At 40.9% G+C, this 22303-nt stretch overlaps 1 protein-coding gene across 1 annotated transcript in view; it reads right to left on the reverse strand.

Annotated features, from left to right (window-relative positions):
• Positions 1–16931: 16931 nt before the first annotated feature.
• The window catches only part of oca2 (oculocutaneous albinism II), a 37095-nt gene continuing 31723 nt past the window's right edge, over positions 16932–22303 (reverse strand). Inside the window, exon 24 of the mRNA XM_041040647.1 lies at positions 16932–17045. Coding sequence (XP_040896581.1) covers positions 16958–17045 — 88 coding nt within the window. The 3' untranslated portion in view covers positions 16932–16957. The remainder of the gene's footprint in view (positions 17046–22303) is intronic.

A 22303-nucleotide genomic window follows, 5' to 3' on the forward strand; every position in this document is an offset into this window, starting at 1 on the left:
GCTACCCCAAACTTCTCAATCAGGAGGATGACTTGTGTTGTAGGGAATGTACAGGCACGTTATTATCCAGCTATCAGTCAAATCCCGGTGATGAAAATCCAAGGACATTCAAACCATTCATAGTGCCTTCCTCTGGAGGGGTAGATACTATCTGCTATATTAATCAGGGAAAAATGATTTATAGAGAAATACAAGAGCCTGGCATTGACTGACTATGGCTGCTTTCATTCAGAGCTTTGAGTTACATTTATAAAACAGCCATTTGTTGTAACAACCACATGAAGAATCATTAGGTTCTTATCGCTTCATACCGACTTTCAGCCATTAGGCATGACTCATTCCTCCTGCTTGCAAAACTATTAGTACCCCTATAAATTATAATAAATAAATTGGCTCCCAGGGAAGAGGAAGATCTGAATAAACTTATAGCAGAAGTAATCATTTGTGCTTTATTGGCAAATTTTAATACATTTTAGGATGTTAAGTGAGTTATTGTAATGGTTCTTTATATTTTCTTTAATTGTGTGTTTGTACAGGGACAGATTTCTCGTTGTGGTATCCTTGGTGTGTACCCAGGGGCTCAATAGAAAATAAAATTGTTATGGGAAAGTCCCTTCAGTAACTGGCATAACTGGCATGCGTACCAAAGGAAACTGAGCGCAGAACACCAGCCTCATGTAGACTCTCAGTGAGATGTTTTAAAAACCCTTAAGGGAATAGTTTTAGGATATTTGATGCTTCTCTACTCATTCTCAGACTGATACCACTCTCATGTGTACCACTCTCTAAATAAAAGAGCTAAAGAAATAAAGAAAACAGCCAGTTAGCTTAGCGTAGCGTAGCTTAGCTTAGCTTAGCTTAGCTTAGCTTAGCTTAGCTTAGCTTAGCATAAAGACTGAAAATTTGTGTACCAGCACTTGGGCTTATGTCGGGAATAAACAAACAAGCTATACTGTCTTCATTTGTGAGCTTTATTTTCTACATGGACAGAGCCAGACTAGTTATTTCCCCCCCGTTTCAAGACTTTATGTTATGCTAAGCTAACCGGCTACTGGCTTTAGCTTCATATTTAGAGTACAGACATAAGAGTGCTATCAATTTTCTCACTTAACTCTTGGCAAAAAAAAAAGCAAATAAGCATATTTTCCAAATGTCAAACTATTCCTTTAAGAGAAATGAGATCAGTGAGTGGTTTATTTGATATTAGTCATATATGGGACCATATTTTTCTCTCTACATCAATGCTGAAGGCTTTAGGAGTTAAATATAATTCCAGACAGCAGACATAACAAAGGAGTTTTTTTATGTCCATCAATTGCATTGTTACAGATTGCGGCCCTTTGAGATGAAACACCCACAGAACAAAGGCAGCCATGCATACAACTCATGTGTTATTCTTCTGGATGTTACACATATTCTCACCACACATTGGTGTTGCACAACAGCTACTTCTTGCCAGAGCTCTTAGCACACAATATATAAAGAGAACAGGAAAAGAACTGTCTTTTCTTCTTTCAGCTGTTAAACTAACAGTGACCCTGCAGTTCTTTTCCTAACGCAGTTGGTGAACAGGACGCCCAAATTAAATATAATGGGTGTTATCTGTACATTACTTCAGGCACAAATATGATAATCCCACTCATTAGGATCCGTCATCTCTGTTTGGCTGTTGACTCTTGTTTGCATGCAACAGACAATTAAACATTACCCTGAAGAAGTTGTAATACGTTGGTAGACAGAATTATAGTTTTAATATGGACTGTTTGTATCATAATTTGATTTCCCTGTGTTTAGACTTGGCATCAGCAACCGTTGAATTGCCTTAGTGTAGCCTGCCCAGAGCTAAGATGATCAGCAGAAATACATATTTACCTCCGATAATAACCTCAGCGTGGTGAAGACCTCACTTCAGTGAAGGCTGCCTCTTTGCCCTGGGCAGTTTCCTTAAGTGGAACTTTTTATATCCCTTTTTGAGCTATTTTCTTTTTATTATATTTTCTATGTTTCTGCCAAATATTTCACATATGTGCCCAGTCATTTATGTTTTCAGGCAAGTGAGCGACCCTAAAACCCTTATATTAATATGTTTTGATAATGCACATACAGTTTAGTACGGTGGTGGAACACTTTGGATGAAAAAGAGATATAGTACATATATACGTTTATAAAGTACTGGCTTTTGAATTGTGTATTTAGCACTTACCAGGGCTGATGTTGCGTTCACCATGTGGAGAGGAACAGTAAACTCCGCCAGCACTGGTGTAAAGTGTCGCCTACTGTGCCTGCAAACAAGACAAACAAGATGCTGAATGAAAACGGATGCAGCCACATACCTGAACACACATGCTCACCATGTCACCTCAACAAACACGAAGCACTGACAGCAGTTCTTCTGTCTTTTTGATTCTTTTCTTTGGTATTTACGCCAGTAACCATACTTTATAATCACCACAAAATGTTAAACTGCCACGTGATATTTTGTTGGCCACAGTGTGGATGCAAAACTATTGTCTTATAGCAGATTTACAGTCGGTGTTTGTTTTGCAGTGCTTGTTGATTCATTACTCTGTGGAGCCCAGATGTTAGTGTTCTGACTCCCTTCTGCTGACAGATGAAGGGCGATGCAATAAGGTTTTCTGAGTGGTGCTATACTTTATAATAACTCTTGCGTTTCCATGTTGGTGTAAAAAGTGACTGAAGTTTCAAGAACATACACTTTTGTGGCCCTTTTGCTTTTTCAGACTGAGAGAGGGGAGTCACACTGTATGACAGAGATCTCAGGCTGGTTCATCACCAGCATCACATTCATTTCTGCCAAATGGGCCCTGACTGTTAAAATCATACTGACTGTCAACTAAACTCATTCTTGTCTAAAACACACAACACCGAAAGACACAAGAAAGTTCTTGCAACATTTAACTCAATAAGACGTAGACACAAAAGGTCAAGAGTTATTGTGAACATAGCTCCAGATGGTCTATGGATGTTTGCAAAGTTCATTATTATCAAATTATCTGTTTTTATTTTATTTATTTTATTTATATTACTTAAAATGACACTATTTAAAATTAGGATTTTGTCTTTTGGCAGTTTAGGGATTTACATGAGACAAAGATCCACCCTGGACTGAAACATCGTCTAAAAAGGTTAAATAAAATCATTTTGAGTGCAGGTGTTATTCTTCACCTAAGGGATTTACACAGAACATTCATGGATGCCAATGAGATATATTGTTAGGATTTGATTTAGGATGATGTCAGATTTGGACAAAATAAGTTCAGTGTGCTGCTGGTGTGTTAAACGTCACATCAGACTGTCCACTGGTTGTCCACACTTTTTACCATTTGAAGTTTGAAAAGCCTAATTTCCACTCTCCATATTTACTTTTGAATTTGAGCAAAGTGTTTTTCCAACTGGACAGCCACATTTTTTGGTATTATCTTTCCAGACACTGGGACAGCAAAGAGGGTAAACACAGGGGGGGATTCAGGCTTGGATTTGATTCCAGACCAGCGCGGGCATGTGTGTGGCTCCAGACTGAACCAGTGAACCAGCTCTGGGCACCATGTCATCTGGACTCAGATAGGGCATCTGAGTGTCCGAGCCAGTGACAGACATTTAGAGATTACATTTATCTGTCTGTCACTAATGTGCTGTGTAAACCCCTTGCAAAGAAAGTTTTGTACTTTGCGACTTGATTTTGTCGTGTTGTCTCAGTTTTCAGAGCATCAGTGCATATTTGGAGACTTGAAGTACAATAAGCTCAGTGCAAAGACGGCACTGATTTGAAGCCACATTCCGTAAGTATTATTGTGACGAATAAGCCAAAGACATTTCTGTTTCAGTTTATTCTGTAATTGTCAAAATCATGTTTGAGGAAATGTTTGTGTTCTGGTTTCTGAAAAAAAAAGAAAGAAAAAAAAAAAGAGTACAGCTTCAGTTTCCATGTATTCAGTGCAGTACTGTGAAGTGTGCTTTAAATGGAAACTATGAGCGCAACAGAAATAATTAGCCTAGAAATGCTTGAAGATGGTTTTTGTCATTTCATCCACTGTTGTAATATTTGTGGCAGAAGCCTCACTAACAGCTCCTGTGTCTGCAGCTGTACACAAAGTGTGTTTCTGCCACAAGCTTTCATTCTGTAGCCAAACCTTTGCTATATGCAGTGTGTTTCAACAGTGGTGAATCATGTTTCTGTTGACATGTATTATCTCCTATCTAACTTACTGTATACACAATACTCAACTGTACACTATTTCTGCTTTGTGTTTTCATAATTGTGGCTTCAGTGTGACATAGATATCTCATTACTCAATGGTACAGTCAAGTGCAAGTGTTGAGATTGTACTCCTCAACAGATTGGTGTCCTGTGAGTGGGGTTGTTTTGATGATATTGCTCCTTCGGCTCCAGTATCTACAATCCATTTCTGATGACCATGCTATTTTCATACCTATGGTTCTTTTTATATCTGAAATGTGGATTACTACCATGGACCAGAAAATATGGAATAAAGTTGTTTGGGGTTTTTTTCATTAATGTACACCAATTTTGCACTTTACATGTTATTTGTTTAAACGCAGTAATCTTAAAGCTGTTGTAGAAACAGGACTAAACAGTTTCATTAGAAAATGTGCCTCCTGATAGACAATATCTGACCTCAGCTGCTCTCTGTACACCTCTGGTGTCTTGTCAGCATAAATTTTGGACAAGATTAAAATGCACAATGGGACCTCTTAGGGAACTAATCCATTTTTAAGCTACTTACACCCTATGAAAGAAAAATTAAATCACCACAAGTCTCCATATTTGCACCTGGGAAGAATATTTGAACCATTTCTTTGCTGCAGATCAGTCACTCTGTAAGAGAAAATAACCTTTTTTTAACCTAAAAATGAAAACAAATTAGGCCTGAGTCTGTCCTCAGTTTCACGTGTACATGTCTCCAATCCAATAAAGGTTTTCAACATAAAGAAGTAACATCATTGGATGTCCCTTGGAAAACTGTTTGTTCACACACATAAATAAATGAGTTTGTCCTTTTACCACAGAGGCAAAATAAGAGTCTCTTCATTGCACGTTAGCCTGTTTCTAAACAAACGTGTGCCAGGCTGTGAGAGTTGAGGTCATGAACACAAAACATCAATAAAAAGGCTTCCAATGAGTAATGACATTTCCATCAGCCCTCTGTGAATTTACAAAACTTTGAATTTAGCACTAACCAGCAAAAGAAAGCATGCTAATGCACTAAAGTAAACATCAGCATGTTAGCATGATGGTATTAGCATTTAGCTCAAAGAACCTAAAAGGTTTGGGCCGTCCATAACGTTGCTGTGTCATCTGACAAGGAGCTGCACTGGCCTGTCACATGCATGCATGTGAGAATTTCTGGTGGGTTACGATCTAATGGGAACAATGTATTTCTGCTCTTTACCCTGAGATTGTTGCATCAAAGGGTAAAAGATTTGCTGCAGTGACAACTCTCCAGAGTTTGTGAATATTACAAACCACTGTGCTGCTTCCATTAGACTTTAAAACACAAAAATCCCCCAACTGGACTTTCCAGAGTGTAATTGTCTCAACAATGAAACCACACATCTGCAAACGCACCCCTCTGCTCTACTTAAAGCAGGGCTCAGGGCTTTTCCAGTGTGAACACAGCCTTTGTCTTTTCACTTTGTTCAGTTGACATGTCCTACAGTTGCCTGTAGTACATACAGTGGTTGGTCAAAGTCTTTGTCCTTTTCCAGCTGTTGTAGGCAGTTCAGTACCTTCCTCTAATAGCTGATGGTAAGATCAGTGTCTCATTGGGTCAGTTCCTCAAGCATCAATCATTACTTTAACGGTGTCGATGGTGAAATGAACCTCTCACTCTCTCATTAAGCAGCTGGTTCTGAACCTTCTGAACAATTTTTTTGCGAAGGCAACTGGAGATTCTTCTAGACGTTTCATCTCTCATCCAAAAGGTTTCTTCAGTTCTGCCATTCTCAGTCATCCAGGTGATGGTAGAACTGAAGAGGCTACTATGTGAAGTCCCACCCTTTGCATAGTAGGAGGATGGGAAACAATGGCAGGAGCAGATTAAACTGGTGAGAAACCCAGGCCCCTCCACACTGTGAGCAGGTTCGGTTCATTCAGGAAACACTGCGGCTGTGGAGTCATTAAATGTGTCTCTTTGTGTGTGAGCAGTTGTGGAGGGCTGCAGCTGTAACTGTGATACTGTGGCAGAATAAACCAAAAGTAGACTCATTCATAGATCATAGATCATAGATCAGCAGTGTGTCTTACCCACCAGCACTACACTATATATTGTTCATTGCCATGGTAACAGTTTTTTTTCCCTGGTATAATGAAGTAGAACCAGAGATCTGATGGCAGGCAGCAAGAGGCGGAATCTGACTCGGGTTTCTCAGCTGGACTTGACAACATTTTTCCTTTTGTACTTTTAAAGCAGTTTTTAAAGTTTCCTCTCAGTGATAAACTAATTCACACACACTCCTGAAACTCAGTGAGCTGAAAGGCCTCAGCACACACGAGTATCAGCAGAGAGGTATGAGATATATTACAAACATTTTCTACCTCAGAACAAAACAGATACTGCAGCTCGTGTTCTCTGCCTTTGTCATGAGCTCGGTGAAATAAAGAGTGGTGTGATCCACATCATACTTCAAATCACCTCTGAAAACTTTGTCAGTGGAGCTTTTATCTGCTGCCTTTATCTTGTCTAATTCAACATTGCATATATAGTAGATTTTATTGGGTTTTATGTATTTCTCCACTTTTGTTTAACCTTGTATTCTTCTTTTGCTTGATGAAAGAGCTCAACTTTTTTTTTTTTTGAAAGGCACTAATTCACTTTCTTCCTAAGAGTTATATGAGACAATTGAAACCCCTCTCATGTCTGTCCATTAAAAGAAGAAGCTACTGCCAGCAGACAATTATCTAAGCTTAGCACAGAGACTGGAAACAAAAGCAGAAAATCTACAAACACTTTCAAAGCTCACTATCATGTTCTACAATATTTCCCTTGTTTAATCTTTAATTAAACAACAACAATAATAATAATAATAATAATAATAATAATTTCAAAAACAAGTGGCAATTTTCTATAATTAGTGCACGTGCCAGATTATTTCTTGGCCAGGAGCAGTAACTTCACAGAGTCTGTGCCTAATTTGCTGGCAGCCTACAGCAGAGACAACTAGACATGTTAAAAAAAACAATATTTAGAGACGCTAGTAGGTGGATTTTTATGCCTCCACACCGGCAACAGCTGTATCTGCAGGTATTAAGTTTTCAGGTCCGTCTGTCTCACAAACACATTGAGAGACTTTCTTCAGATTTGACACAAACATTCCCATGGACTCAGGCATTAACTTATTTGATTTTGCTGGTCAAAGGTCAAGGTCGCTGGGACCTCACACAAACCATAACTCAAGAATTCAGATGCTAATTATGACAAAATTTCACACAAATGAAAATATAAAATGATGACGTTTCGTTCAGCTTTCGCCAAGAACATTTGCTCTGTCCAACAAATCCTGGTTATGTGGTAAATGTGGTCCTGAAATGCCTTTAAAATAAAGACGACAGTCCTCAAACTTTACTTTAGTCCAGCTGTAACAGACGGTTAGACATCTTTTCTGGGCTGTGTTGTTATCAGCTGCTCTAACAACAAACTGAGACTTTGGGGGAAAAAAAAAACAACAGAAAGTTAGAAAGACACAAGCCTCTACTCCACAAAATCAATTTTACTTTCCTAAATCCTCCATTAAATCCTCATGTTTCCACCACATTTCAAGCAGGTTGCCAACAAACAGGACCGTCCAGGGACCACTAAAGACCAAGCTTGGTACTACATCTGGCTCCCGACTGAAATTCCACTTTCACAGTATTATGTATGATTAGAAGGAATCATGGAGTTTGATGATTTAAATCACAAGTTAGCCAGTAATTCCTGCAGTGTTTAATTAGCTACTCCACACTGTACCTTCACACGCAGAACGTGGAGGTCAGACAGAAGTGGTACATTAATATTATTTCCTTTCAAAGTCTGTGTCGTAACAAATATCAGACTGGATGCTTTGAGACTGAAGAACTTCCACATTCTCTAACTTCATCCGTGACTGTTGACCATGAACAACCCAAACATATTTGCAGTCACCCACAGCAACACTTGTCCTCAACAAGGACCCTCACACTTTAAACAACCTTCCAGCATAATCATCAGCTGTTGCTTTAGGACAGGGGGAGCTGTGTGTAGATAACTAGAGTGACTGCACATTGTATCCCTGGGTTCAGCCAGCTGGGAGCAGGTGTAGAGGAGGAGGGAAAGGCTGGAGGATGTAAACAGTGAGTTGCTGGAATAATTCTTCCCTCGCCTCGTTCTGTTTCTCACTCTCACTCTCACTGAGAGCTGGACTCTGCTGCTTCTGTACTGTTCCCATGAAACAGGTCAGTCAGAGCACAATCACAGAACATGATATTTCTTGGTATCTAAGTATTCATGTGTAATATTAGACCTTTTCACATACTGACGGCAGGCTCCAGCATCTTGGAGCTCTCAGTATCTTTTGAATGGATTGTACACATGATGGGTTATGCAAGTTAATTACTGAGTTCTTATGTTCTGTTTTGATAAACAAAGGGTCGGAGAGGTGTAAAGGGCAGGCGGTCGGACCCTCTGTCCCACTGATATGTCAGGTCATCAGGAGACGTATCTGCCTGCGGTGCAATGTCTCTTCATGCTCATACAGTACAGCAAATACTCTTTTACTGTCCTGTCAAATGTTAGACGCTAAGCTAGATAATACTCTCATGTCTATGCAAGCTAGCTGTTTCCCCCTAAGCTAATCAAACAGCTATTCCAACTAAGCCTATCAACAGTTAGCTGAGGAAGCTAACTCTTAACTACTATTTATTTGTCTCACACCTGTAGATGTATCTCAGATGGTTTGAATCACCAAAGACCACAAAGTTTGGCCAAAACAGCTGTAGCTTAACAGTTGAACCCTGCATGGATCGTGACTCCAACACTCAAAGTCATGGTCTATTCCTTCATGCACACAATGCCCAGATAAGAAATCCAATTAAGCCGATGCTACTCAGTCTTATTTCCTATTTCTGCAATCATCTCCTACATGTCTATAAACAATAAGCCATTGGGAGCATAATGCATTTTTGCCATAGATATGCAAATGCTCTATTATTAAGGAACGGAACAGTAACAAGGCGAGTGAGTTTTGATCGGCTGTGATCACAACTGAGGTTCAACTGGGAAAAGACACTGCAGCTTTTACTCTGCAAAGCCTCTTGTCTCTTGATTTGAAAAGAAAATAATAGGCCTTTGATGACTCCTGTTTGAATGGTTTGTGCCGTGAGAGATGATTATCAAAAGTAACTTTGAGATAGTGGGGAGAGAAGCACTGTTCAGTCTGCATCAGGAACATGAAGCCTTCTGCCTTAGAGGCCTGAGAGTCTGCAGGTTTGGGCTCCGCCATGATGATGATCTGTCTCATTACTGCTTCCTGTCTGGTTAAACTTGCTAATCAGCGACAGAAGTTGCTTTAACATTTGGATGGAAGAATATCTGCAGTGTCTCGACCCTCGGCGGACGCCAGCTTCACACTGGGCTCAAGCACGGTACCCAGTGATCGGCCAAAAATCCTTAACCTGTAGCAACTCTTAAAAGAGCATGTTTTCAGATTCAAGGAACCATAAATTCCATGCTCACTATCCTCACACTATAAAAATCGTAATTTCATACCTTCCATTTATATCCCTATGCAGTGGAACTCAACTTGCACAGCCCTCAGAATAAAGCAAGTAATTCATCATACTGCCACATTTATTTATTCATGATGATATTTTGTCACCTGCCCAAAATTATTGCACCCTTGAACTATGCTGTTAAACCCAGTGGGAAAGCAATGGAGAATCACAAATGTGTGAATAGGATGGGTTGATTAGAGCTGATTGAAGGCATGCAAACAATTATTTATAACTCCACTTACGTTCAGCATTTTTTTTTTAATACATGCAAATAACAGGCTTAAAATGACAAAAAATACCCCTCATAAGGAACCGGAGCCCTTATGGATGTCTACTGTTTACTCTCTCATCAATAGAAAAATCATCTTATGTGAATCATCTTATCTGTAATTAAACTGTAATTAAATAATTTTGTCTTTACTAATCTAGTAATCATTTGATCAGAGTTCACTTATCTCTGTGGGGTAATAATAAACAGTGCCATTTAGTGACATGTTTTGAAATGAGGCTGCTGTACAGGAGCAATCTGCTGTTTTGGAACACATTCACAGTTTCAATAGTCTTTGTCAATGAGACTGAATTCCTTTTCACAGCAACCTGCAGGATTACACCCTCCCACCACTACAGCAAAGCTGAACAGAGCACGGGATTGTTATTGTGCTAGTTATCATCTTGTTTCCTTTTAATGAGAGTCTGTCAGGGACGTAACAACCATCGGTGACTAAAGTAATACAGATATTAATTTCCACACTGGTAATGTCGGTTTTTAGTCAGGCTCAGAGGAATCCTGATGCCTTCAGGCAAAGACTCATTCAGTTCTGAATCTGCTCTAAAAAGAGTTAAAGCTCCCCTGAATAAATCTTTAAAGCTGCCGTAATGAATTATTTTATATCAACAACACATGGATCAAATAACTAACAATTGTAATGTGAAGGTTATCGCTCAGTCACAAACCCACAGATCAGTGTCTTACATCTCATTGTTTTGGTTTTACAACCAGGAACTTCCCATCATGCTCAGCTGAACTTTGCTTCTAGTGCTAATGTTAGCATTATAACTGAGATGAACTTATGGTAACATATCTGGTAAACATCAACATTTTAGCATTTACACTGTGACCACATTAGCAGCTCAGTGTTAGCATTTAGCTCAAAGCACCACTCTGACTAAATCCAACCCAACAGAGCTACTGGCATGGCTGTAGACTCCTGTTCATAAACATACACCATGATTTTGATTTACATAAACACAAGAAAACAGAACACGAACATGCTGAGCATCTTGTTTAAGAGACGTGTTAATCTACCTCCAGATTTAAGAGTTCTTACACAACACACGTGCAAAACACTGTGCAACAAGATTAGAACAAGTATCTGTTCTTAGCTTCACTGACATTAAATGCTCTCCACATGCTGTGTTCCACTGAAGGCCTGCAAAGAGTACAACAAACATACTGCACTTAGAACTGCACCAATCATAAACTGCAATCCTCACAGAGGCATATCATGAATCACTGTGCAGCTCATTCAGTACACGATGCATCTGTGAAAGCTCTGCCTTGTAATTCTAGCTTTTGAGTACATTACCATTCATATACTGCATAATGTAGTCATTTCTTTGTTCTCCATCACTCCTTGTCTCAACTCTGAATCTTTTTTCCTGTTGGCAAGTTTTGAAATAGCCGTCTACAGCCTTCTAAGCATCATCGTAATTTACCTTCTCACACTAAAAACAAAGGCCTTCTCCGAGGTAAGTCCTCTTAGTTAGAGTGATCAAAGAAGGAAATGTTGTTTTCAGTCAGTATTGTATTATTTTGTGTTTTAACTGGAGAACCTGGCTTTTTTTTTTTTTTTTTTTTTTTAAACAGCCTTTAAAGTGAATCCTCTTAAGCTCCCTCACTCCACTTCTTAATTACAGAGGGCAGAACACATTTAATCCCTTCTTGATGAATAAGAACATTAGTTGTGGCTAGAGGAGGCTTCTTAGAGGAAATCGAATGAATTCTCATTGAAGCGGTGTAATTGATTAGTTCATATGGTCAAAGGAACAATAGCTCCACAAGGAACCAAAACAACATGTGCAGCTATAAGCGGACACCACAGCCTGACCTAATTATGTGCATGACCAGAAATTTCTTAACACTTTCTGTTCATTAATGCTAACGTCCAAAACATCTGGTGCATTATGAGTGGTCAGTGAGAGCTGATGACTGTGGATGTGGCAGTGAATAAAGATAAGCCACAAACAGCTTCCCACCAAAATAATCCGGCTTGTTTTAAGTGCATTTTAACACATTGACATTTTAATGACAACAGATTCGTGACCGGTTTTGTCTCAAAGAGGTACCGCTCCAATCGTCGGTCGTATCAAAATAAAAGTGTGGAAAATGGACGACACAGGCTGCATTTTCCTGGCGACTACAGTTCTGATCTGAATATAAAAGCCACCGTGTAACATCCGGGATAAGAAGCTTTCTTTTCCAAGTAATAATATGGCATAAGAAAACTTTAATTATGGTTTCCTCAGAACAAGCTGAACACGAACTGTTGAATATTGATTATACAGTAAATCACACAGCTTTCCTCCGATCACATTATCAAACAGGAAAAGGCGCAATTAAAGCTGCATATGAACAATGGATCAAATGACTACATGCAGTCTAAAAGGAGCTGCTCACTGTGACTCTGTCGTTGCCCAGCTGAGTGTGTTATAATAATCAAACTCTGCAACAACAGTTTTGTGTTACAGCTCCATAATTTCTGGACCCAAATGCAGACACATGCAGAAGCAATCGAGGTAAATGTAGCAACTCTTCAACAAACTGACAGTCATGCAGGAGAACAGGAGGCCAGAGCTGAATCCAGGTACAAGGGAATCATAAACTGCCTCAAAGGAGGCAAATCCACAGAAGCAAGGAGGGGCAAACACAGACAAACTGACCAGAAGAGAAGGGAGCACAGGGACTTAAATACCCAGGAGAGGCAGGGGTAATTGGGAACAGGTGAAACACATCCGGGTGGGGCAGACAATCACAAAGACAGGAAGTAACACCATAACTGATGCACAAAGAATGGAACTTCAAAATAAAACAGGAAACTGAAAAACAAAGAAACCCGTATGGACATTTTGCACCTGTTGTACCACGACAGGATGAAGCTTCGGGTTGTGGATGGTCTGCATGTTCCAAGGTGGCAAAGCCAGGAAAACCTCTAAATGTAGTGCAGGAGGCAGGTATTCCACAGGGCCACGAGAATAAACGTGTTTATCTGAAAACAACAAAATGAAGAAAAAAGAAAAAAAAAAACTGTTGGAGCCACTGTGACTAACGAGCTCTGGCCTGGCTATTTGCCAGTTAACGCTTCCTGTCCCACATATTTCAAGGCTGCGCGAATTTCATGTTGTGGTCTGACCATCGTATCACTCTGTTTTTCACACAAGTTAAGCTGTCTGCTGTGGAACAGTTCTCCTGGACATTAGTCAGGCTTTTCCTTTAGGCAGATTCTACTTTGAGTGAAACCGGATCAATTTGTGACAGGAAGTAAATCCATCCCGGCTTTTGGTGAAATCAAGCAGCAGCAGGCACTGTAGTAGTCCATCATTCAGGCCAAAGGTGAAAATCATCTTGGGATAACTTGCAAATGTTGGCAGAGTCAAAACAGTATCATTTCCATGACTTCCCCATGTCACAGACACGGTGTGGGTACTGCTCTCCATTGTTTACTGTGCCATCGGTGGAGGCTGCTTTGTTTTCCTGCTGCACAAGCTGTTTATTCAGGCTGGCATGGCACAAGCGGCATGTGTCACGGTGAGGAAACTGCCCAACCAGCAAGCTGGCACTGTTCTTTTTAGGATTTGTGGTGCATCTGTTCAAATGTGAAGTTTGGCAGGTTGAAATTCGAGGTCCTGCACACCCACAGAAGGGGTTTTCAATTACTCTGGCTGATGAGTCCTCCACTCAAGCTGATGTTGGGTGGAGTGATTCTGGGAATTAGGTCACAATGTCCTAATAAGATGGACAAAGGTGCAAGTTCCCCTCCTAGCATGTGCTGCAGGTGAGTTCCATCATGGTGATCAGCTGTCATAACGTTCACTGCTGGGTGGATCAATAATTCTGAGGTCTCAGTGCACTCACTGATGTACATCACATCATGTCGACGAGCGAAACAGGAAAAACTGCACTGAAAAGATTCCTGTGGTCATGAAGCCTCACAGAAGCTCTCTAATTCCAATACTTTAAAAAAAAACTGGTCATTGATATTGATCTGAGTCTTTGTTGATTCCTGGAAATAAGGATTGAATAGTCAGTGAACTGTCTTCAGGGAGGCGTCTGGGTCAGTAAACTCCTGCTCCTAATTCTTACTGATTGTGGCAAAACTGAACACCAGATAAGCGGCCCACCGGAGAGCTGGATTAACTCCAGCTCCAACGAAATGTCAGCATTTATGCAAAGGAGCAAAGCAAACAAGTCAGTAGGAGCAATGTCACTTTGTTTTATAGGCTTTTATAGACTAAAAAAAAATAATTTCCTAACAAGAGTTCAACACTAGTTTTCAGCAAATGTTTCTAAAACAAGAGAAAAGAGGGCGTTTGTTAGGGACTGTTTTCAGCCACCGATTAATACGTTTGGTTACCTGAGTGAGTGTTTACTGCTCCAGGATCAGGACTGAGTCAAAACCAACTACAGTGCCCATGTTCACTGGAATGAAGGAAACTGTAACCCAGAGCAAAATGTGGCTTATTGATGTCTTTTTACAGAGGAACTGAGGAATAAGATGTACGAGGCTCAGGCTACGCAAACAGCAGTGGGAGAGACATGAGCTGCATTTGGTGTCAAAAACTGTCCTTCTCTAAACCAGAACTCACGCAAAAAACACACACATCAACATGTACACAAAAAAAGATGCTGGTTACAGCTGCAGAACTTGCCTGTGAATCTTCACTTTTTTTAAGTTTTCCTCAGGATCAAAGTGATGCAGTAACAGCTGCTGGTGCAGCCACGGGTACACTGCAGACAGGAACTGCCAATAGCTAATTCAGTATTCATTAGCGCCAATTAGCCTAAATGCAAACATACGTAGGCTTAAAAAAAAAACAGCAGTTGTCTCAACTTTGTCTAACTCTCTGACCCCGTTCGAGACCTGGTGGTTCTGCAGTAAGTCGCCAAAATTCAAAATGTAATATGTGTCGCCCAAGTCATGGGAAACTTCCAGTGTCTGAGGTGCACTGCTGCTTGTTTTAGTGCGGGAGAAGATGACTCCTAAAAAGAAAACAGGGTTTGAGCCTGCAGCCACAAATCACTTACATTAATGATGTATAACGATGTGGAGTTCTCTGAGGGTGGAAGTGTCTTTAATTAATTAGCTGCTAATTAAAGCTGTGATCCAGCACATGGCTCTGTAATGACAAAGTGGACAGCACAAACAGTGTGTAACAAACTGGGGTGTTCCACACTCCAAGCTGTTGTTGTTGTCCCTGGGGTTTTAATGTGAAACAACAGACCTATAGGAGCTGTATACATCGATCTGTGCAGTTGGGTTTTAGTTGGCCCGGAGCCTGACTCATTACAGAGAACACGCAAGTCAGTTTTACTCTCAGTCGCTGCCAATACACAAAGTAAGAGTAGAGCTGTGAATGCAGCAACAGTGAAACTTCAGAGGGAGTGCTGTGAAATAAAAAACGGAAGAATCCACTGTCAGTTCATGCAGATGCACCAAAAGTTATTTTATCATAGTGTTTCACTTTATTTTGACCCAACGATCTGTGTTCCCTACTTCACATTTAGTGATTTTCAACATTTTTGGGGTGTTGAGAACCCAAAGCTCGAGTGGGAAAGTGTGAGTGGACGGGGAATCATTATTCCTCACAGTCCTCAATCAAAACACAGGCTTTAGTGTTTGAGTTCAAACTAAGCAGTGCTGTTGTTTTTTGATTAATGGCTCAAAACTTTTCAGCTACTTATCCCATTTGTCGCAGTGGTGGAAACGTCCATTAGCCACATCCATCGGTTAATCTCCCAAAACACTGGATAGTACATTTCCCATAATGCAACCCAACTGCATCTTTGTTTAAACCCTCCCTGCCAAGTTAGTACTCACTTCTTTTAAACTCTATCGGCCCAGTTTGAAAGGCAGGCTTCCTGTTGTTTTTCTTTCTTCTTGTTTTCCAAACTCAACGTGAGAAAACCCTGATGACATCATCAAACCCCGGTGACATCATCAGGGTTGTTTCTCTGACTTCAGACAGCTCCTCTGAGCATCACTCCGCCTGACGCGTAAATGGAACGTCCCTCTGATGAAGAATGACAGAACCAAACTGAGCCAAATGAAATCAGACACATCACGAACTTTATTCACGCTGATCTCTGTCTGAGTTTCCACCTTCGAACACAGAAGACGTTCAGGTTGTCGGGCTGTGCAATAAATACAGGAAACGGTTTTAACTGGACAATGATGGAAGAATATTTACATGATTAAACTTCTACACTACAGCTAACTGAGCTAAGTCATTGAGTTTACATGGAATCACTGTGTACACAGTACAATAGATAGTATACAATGTTTAGTCTACACATTTTAATTCATCTGTTATTAAATAACTTGGAATTTTCAAATTGAATTGACGGTGCTTTTATTTTTAGATCTGGGAATCCAACAAAGAAATATTAGACATGAACCTTTATAAAATCCCTTTCACTGGGTCTTGTCTTCCGTTAAGTTTGGTAAACCATGGGTGAAATGTTTGCCTAAAACAAATCATGATCGGTGTTCTAAACGTCTCTAAAAGCAAATCACTGTAATACGTGTCTACAGAAATGATGTGCTGCTTCTTGTAAAGAACAAACAGTGCGACATCAGAGGCGACTGGACTGGAATCACTTACACCAGTTCTACCCACTGAGGCAGTAGCACCATGCACAGCACTGTGGAGTGGGGCCTTTTTTTTGTTGTAAAGTTAAGACACAATTTTGGTCAAAGCTCCTGCAGCTCTGGTCCCTGATGGTGTGCACACTACGGCGTCAATGCTTCTAATATCGCCTGTATTCTGATCGGTTAATCCGGGTATACATCACAGAACAGTGAGCAGAAACCCTAAATGCTGAGTGATCACATGCACACGCACACGCACGCACACGCACGCACACACACACACACACACACAGTCTCTTTGGCTCTGTACAGCAGGTGTGGGTTACATGTTCCATCCGAGTCCAACGTGGGTGGCTAGCAGGTAGCACATGCCGATCATGCATGTCATTATCATCATGGGGAATCCTAACCTGTGAGGGGAAAGGAAACCGTCATGAGCTAACAGGTTACTCTCACTGACAGAGTTTTCTAAAATGATGCAAAATCACCAATAATGGGGCAAACAATGAGTTCAGGGAGACACACGGTCCATATGGTCCAGAGTCATACATGATAAATATCACATGTTAACGTGTGACTGTGGGCATGTGCAGCATGCTAACGTTCTGGACTTTTTTCATTTCAGAACATATTACGGATTTATTGTGCCATACTAGTGGTTTTGTAATGTTGTAGCTTGTTCACTAACATTATCTTTACTTAACATTTTCCAGCTGTTTCAGATTTGTGTAGTGTGCTGTGTACTTTCCCAGCAAAGCCGCTGGTTTTACATTTCATTCTGTATAATATGATCATCAATTACCAGATGCTTAACAGCCCAAACGTGTGATTCCAGATCCATTCGAATACATTTCAGCATCAGACAAACGGAGCTAACTGCCTGGAGCAGCTTGTCCTCAGCGCTGCTCATGAATAAATGTTTGATTAGGCCGATGTCACAGCTTCCATCTGCAACTATCACAAGCATTCGGTGTATGGGAGGCGTGAGCAGGTCAACTATAATGATACAACCTGAGACTTTTAGCAGAAAAAAAAAAATCAGTCAAAATAAAAATAAATTTATGATTTTGTCTCTTGAATGAAGCAGGAAACCAACCACACGCTGATTCTTCTTCTTCCTTTTTTCCATTGATTCTTTCTCTGGATCACGAGTCTCCGATTAAACTTTAAAGTATAATAAAGATTCACTGCTGTTCTCTCATTTCCCTAATTGGACAATTTGTTAATGACATTGGAGAATAAACAAGTGGAGCAGCACTGAATGATGAATCAGTTAGCTGTCTGCACACAGCTGATCGGGCCTTTATCGAGCTGTTTTATGTCTTAGTCAGAAGCTTGTTTTCAGTTACAATATGTGATCAGCAAGATATTTCCACTCTTCAGCCTCTTGTTCTTTTACTGTCAAAGCTCTGCAGTGTGTAACTCCTGTTACTGCCAACTTTCTTAGTCGGAACAGCTGATTCCTTTGCTGATGTGTGACGCTGTCCCGAGCCCCACAGGGTAACTCCCTCTTCACTCAGCCCACTGCACAGGGAGGTCAGAGCTGCACAGTCCGGAAGGAGCTGGTACAAATTCAGAGTCTTGCTCCAGGACACCTCAGCCTGCACACAAACTTTTTTTCCTTCCCGCTGAACTTTCTGCTGCTCTGAGACAGAAAGGTGTTAAAACGGACATGCAAGGTTAGCCGAATGAAATCATATCGCGTTTGTCGAAGGAATCTGGAAAGTACGCCAACAGCTGACCAGTCCAAAGCTGGGCACCTGTGACAGGGCAAAGTTTGTGAGGAAACGGTGACATTGCCTGGCGTTTTAAAGGTCAGAGTAATTTCACTGTAACAACAGGAATTTAGATTTGGCTTCATGGTGCAACAGCAGCGATCGCTGCCATTAAAGAGGCAGTAACCATGTAAAACGAAGCAGGCAGGAGGACACACTGCTCTCCTAGTTTTCCTTCCTGAATTAGTATCATCAATTTCAAATGTGTACTTCGATGACTCCAGATCTGCAGATGGTTTGTCGTTTGGACGCGTACCATGGCCTATATGGACACATGGCTGCTCCGAGGGCCAGAGATCTGTTTGCCCCCAGTCTGTGACACAGATCGGTTTCACGGGACAGAGACAGAAAAAAAGAAAATACATGTGTAGTTGGTGTGAAAGCAGCAAAGGACTAATTAAAACTATAGTTTCACCCCTGCTGAAAAATTCAGAGCCGCCATATCGTTAAAATACCATTTAGAGCAGATGCTGCCCACTAGTGTAATGGTACAGTGTGAGATGTGAAGCCGAGTCCATGAAAATACCGACTGCTGCCATACCTCACACTGATGATGATTCACATCACTGCTTTTCAGACGTGCTAATCTCCCGATTGAGATTAACAGAAAATGATAAGAGCCGGTTATTTCTAACGCATGGCCAATTATTATGATGATGAAGCACGATTACAACGGGGTGAGCGCAGAAACTGAACACAAACTGAAACACAACTCTATATTCCACTTGGTGTAAATGTGGTTTGACCAGCTGACATAGTGACTGACGTGTACAGGCCAGATGTTGTGCTGATGTTTTCTGTTGACCTGGGCGTGATTACTTCTCAAGTATCTCGAGGCCTGAGACAAGTATTTTGGTTCAGTTAACATGGATGCTCAGTATTTGATGGGCTGTGAGTTGTAGGTTCGGCCCCCAGGAATGAATCTGTATCAAAGCCTCAGAAGGTCTGATCACAGGTGACAAAACCACTGACATTAACTGGAATGAAATTATGAACTCTGACTAATTAAAGATCCCTCATGAGACCAGTGAAGACTGTCTTACATTGGTTCCTTATTCAAGATTTTTTGGACGAGTGGACAAAGTTAAATGGTTTCAGTATTTGATGCAGAGCTCTAACTAGTAATCACAGCGATCCTTTGTTACACTGCATTATTTACAAGAACTGTCAAATCAAATACCAACACCAGAAATGAAAAACAAAAGCAAAGAACAGTGGGTTTAGTAAATGCTTTGAAAAGACATGCAAATCCTCAGGAATACAGAAAACGACTGTCATCTTTTACTCTTCGTGTGCATTTTGTGTTTCCTTATGGAGAGAGATGGAAAGAGTTGGCAGCTCTTGACCTATTGTATATGCTCTCTCTCTTACATAAGGTCGTCTGAATCATAAGCCATTTCTAAGCCCCATTTTAAGATGACCTTTCACAGTGCTCCATTAATCGAATGCTCTGCACTGAAGAAGCTAAAAAAGCACAGGAAGTCCAGAAAAGCTGAAACGAAAGCGTTTCTGTGTGTGAGCGCTGTCTGATAATTGTGTGTCAACATATTTCTCTTTATTGCTACAACTATTTCTTCATTCAGATGAATAAAATTATGCCGTTTCCATTTAGTATGCATGTGGAAATGTCAAATATGTACTTGAACTAAGGATTAATGAGGCTAGACAAGCACTTAAGCTCATTAATAATGATTTCAGTACGGTGTGGCGCTGCATTTAAATTGTAACGCAGTCAAACTTTTTTCAGTAGCCAGCTGAACTGAGTTTGAAAGGTCAGAGTGATTATAATTTTTATTTTGGTTTAATCAGGGAAACGTGAACTGCGAGGAAAACCTTCAACAAATAAAACGTTGAACAAAAATAACAGGTAAAGGTTGACATGTCTGCCGGCGAAGCTCAGATTTAACCTGAACATTCACTTCCTTTATGTTTATCGGTCTGTCCTTTGATCACAGGACCTCCTCTTAACATACTGCGGCTCCTGTGAACACTGAGACGATTGTCAGTGAATTACCACATTCACAGTAATTCTGGTAATAACAACACGAGGTTGGGGTTTGGAAGAATTTAAATGCTCGTGCTGAAAAGAAAAGTTATTTGCTTTCCTGCCAAGAGTTGGATAAAAAGATCAATACTACTCCCATGTCTGCAAGGTAAATATGAAGCTACCGCAAGCACCTGCTTAGTTCAGCTTAACATTAAGAATGAAATGCAGAAGTCTGTTTCCACCTGTGCTGACCGGTACTGCCCAGTACTGCAATCCCCTTGCTCAAGTCATATGTTACTGATTGACAGTTAATCTGCATGAACGGCTCTCTGCCACTGACACCCTCTCCTGTTTACTCTCTACATGCTCCCTCTCTGGACTTTCATCCATCGCCATGGTTCAGTTCTAAAATTCACTCAGTCCATCACCACTGCGAGTCACTTCTCCCCGGCCAGCTTCCCCGACTAACCTTAGATCATCATGGATGCAAGTGACATGTCTGATACGATCCTCAATGGTCAAATAAGCCGTCATGTGAAGGAATGATCACATGAATGGCTGACCAGGAACACAGCCTGCAGCCACATCAGGTTCAGGCTTTGATTGTTAGACCTTTTTTGCTAAGTGGTGCTGCTGAAAAGAAAACATCAGGTCACAGCAGCTCAGCGGTGTGTATATTGATCTCTCGTGGGGGAATACAGTTCATTCCATATTGTGCCTCTGAGCTTATTTAACTCTTTCTGCCAATGTCACATATACTGGCATTTAAATTATACTCTAAATACATATAATATATAAAAATGGGAAATGTGCTCTCACAGGGTCGAGGCCTTTAAATAAGCCATTAACAGGAGACCGCTGTGACTGCGAAATAACCGTCCACTGAGGATGGACGGAGCGAGGAGTCTCTGAACTGTTATCAGACTCGGACGAGCTGAGGTCGCCTCTGCACGGGTGAATCCCTTTCTGCCGAGCAATACCCATTTCCCCATCACAGGCCCAGCGTGAAGGGACAGAGGACAGAGGAAAGAGTTGCCACGGTACAGCACGGAGGGGGAACACGTTTCACCTTGTCTAAAACGTTCCCACCACACCTTGTGATCTGACACATTAATCTAATTGCACATGATGGGAGCTCTTTGAAGGTCCTGATGCAATCTCAAAGACACTCTTTAGATAAACCCGGGGGACACAGTTCTCTGACTGTGGAGGCGGTGTGCTTGACACAGGACAGCACTGCTTGCTATGACATGTTTGACCTGTGCTATTCAATAAGGAGTAAAAGCTGCAAAATGCATAATTTAGTGGTATAGAATATTCTACCTGTGCTGCTCAGAAGATGTAGGAGTCTCAGCTGTGTGTAAAGATTTGTCCCTGATTACAGTGCATGTTATTTTTCTTGCCAATGAAAACAGCCCAGCTGTAGTCTCTAACGCAGGGGGACCATTGTTCCTAGCACAGGTCCACTTTGCAGAGAATGGAAATATTCATTCTGACGTGTTGCGACCAAAGGAGGCAGCACTGGGTGAGACACTGAATAATGCTCCTCTCTTAAATTAGCTCATATTGTTTATTTTCATTTGTTTTGTAGCCTGTTTGTTTACTGTACCAGGTGGTTAATAGTTTGACTTGGTGCTATACAATTACAGTTCATTATTGTAATATTAATATTTCCACCAGTGATCAAACATTATTGCAAAAATGCCTGAACATACAACAGCTAGCAGTGATCACAGCCTGTCCACCTGGAATATATGGTACATATAGACAGAGTGCTCTGCTCCCCAGGTGAGTGGACTGAGGAGTGGGGGCTGATCAGGGCCTAGAAGCAACAGGGGCAGGAGTTATTCAGGGCCTCTCATTTTCCTTTGTGATGGTCTACCAAAAAGGCATTTGTGTCCCTGTG

The sequence above is a fragment of the Toxotes jaculatrix genome, chromosome 6, assembly GCF_017976425.1.
Source record: "Toxotes jaculatrix isolate fToxJac2 chromosome 6, fToxJac2.pri, whole genome shotgun sequence".
Lineage (NCBI taxonomy): Eukaryota > Metazoa > Chordata > Actinopteri > Toxotidae > Toxotes > Toxotes jaculatrix.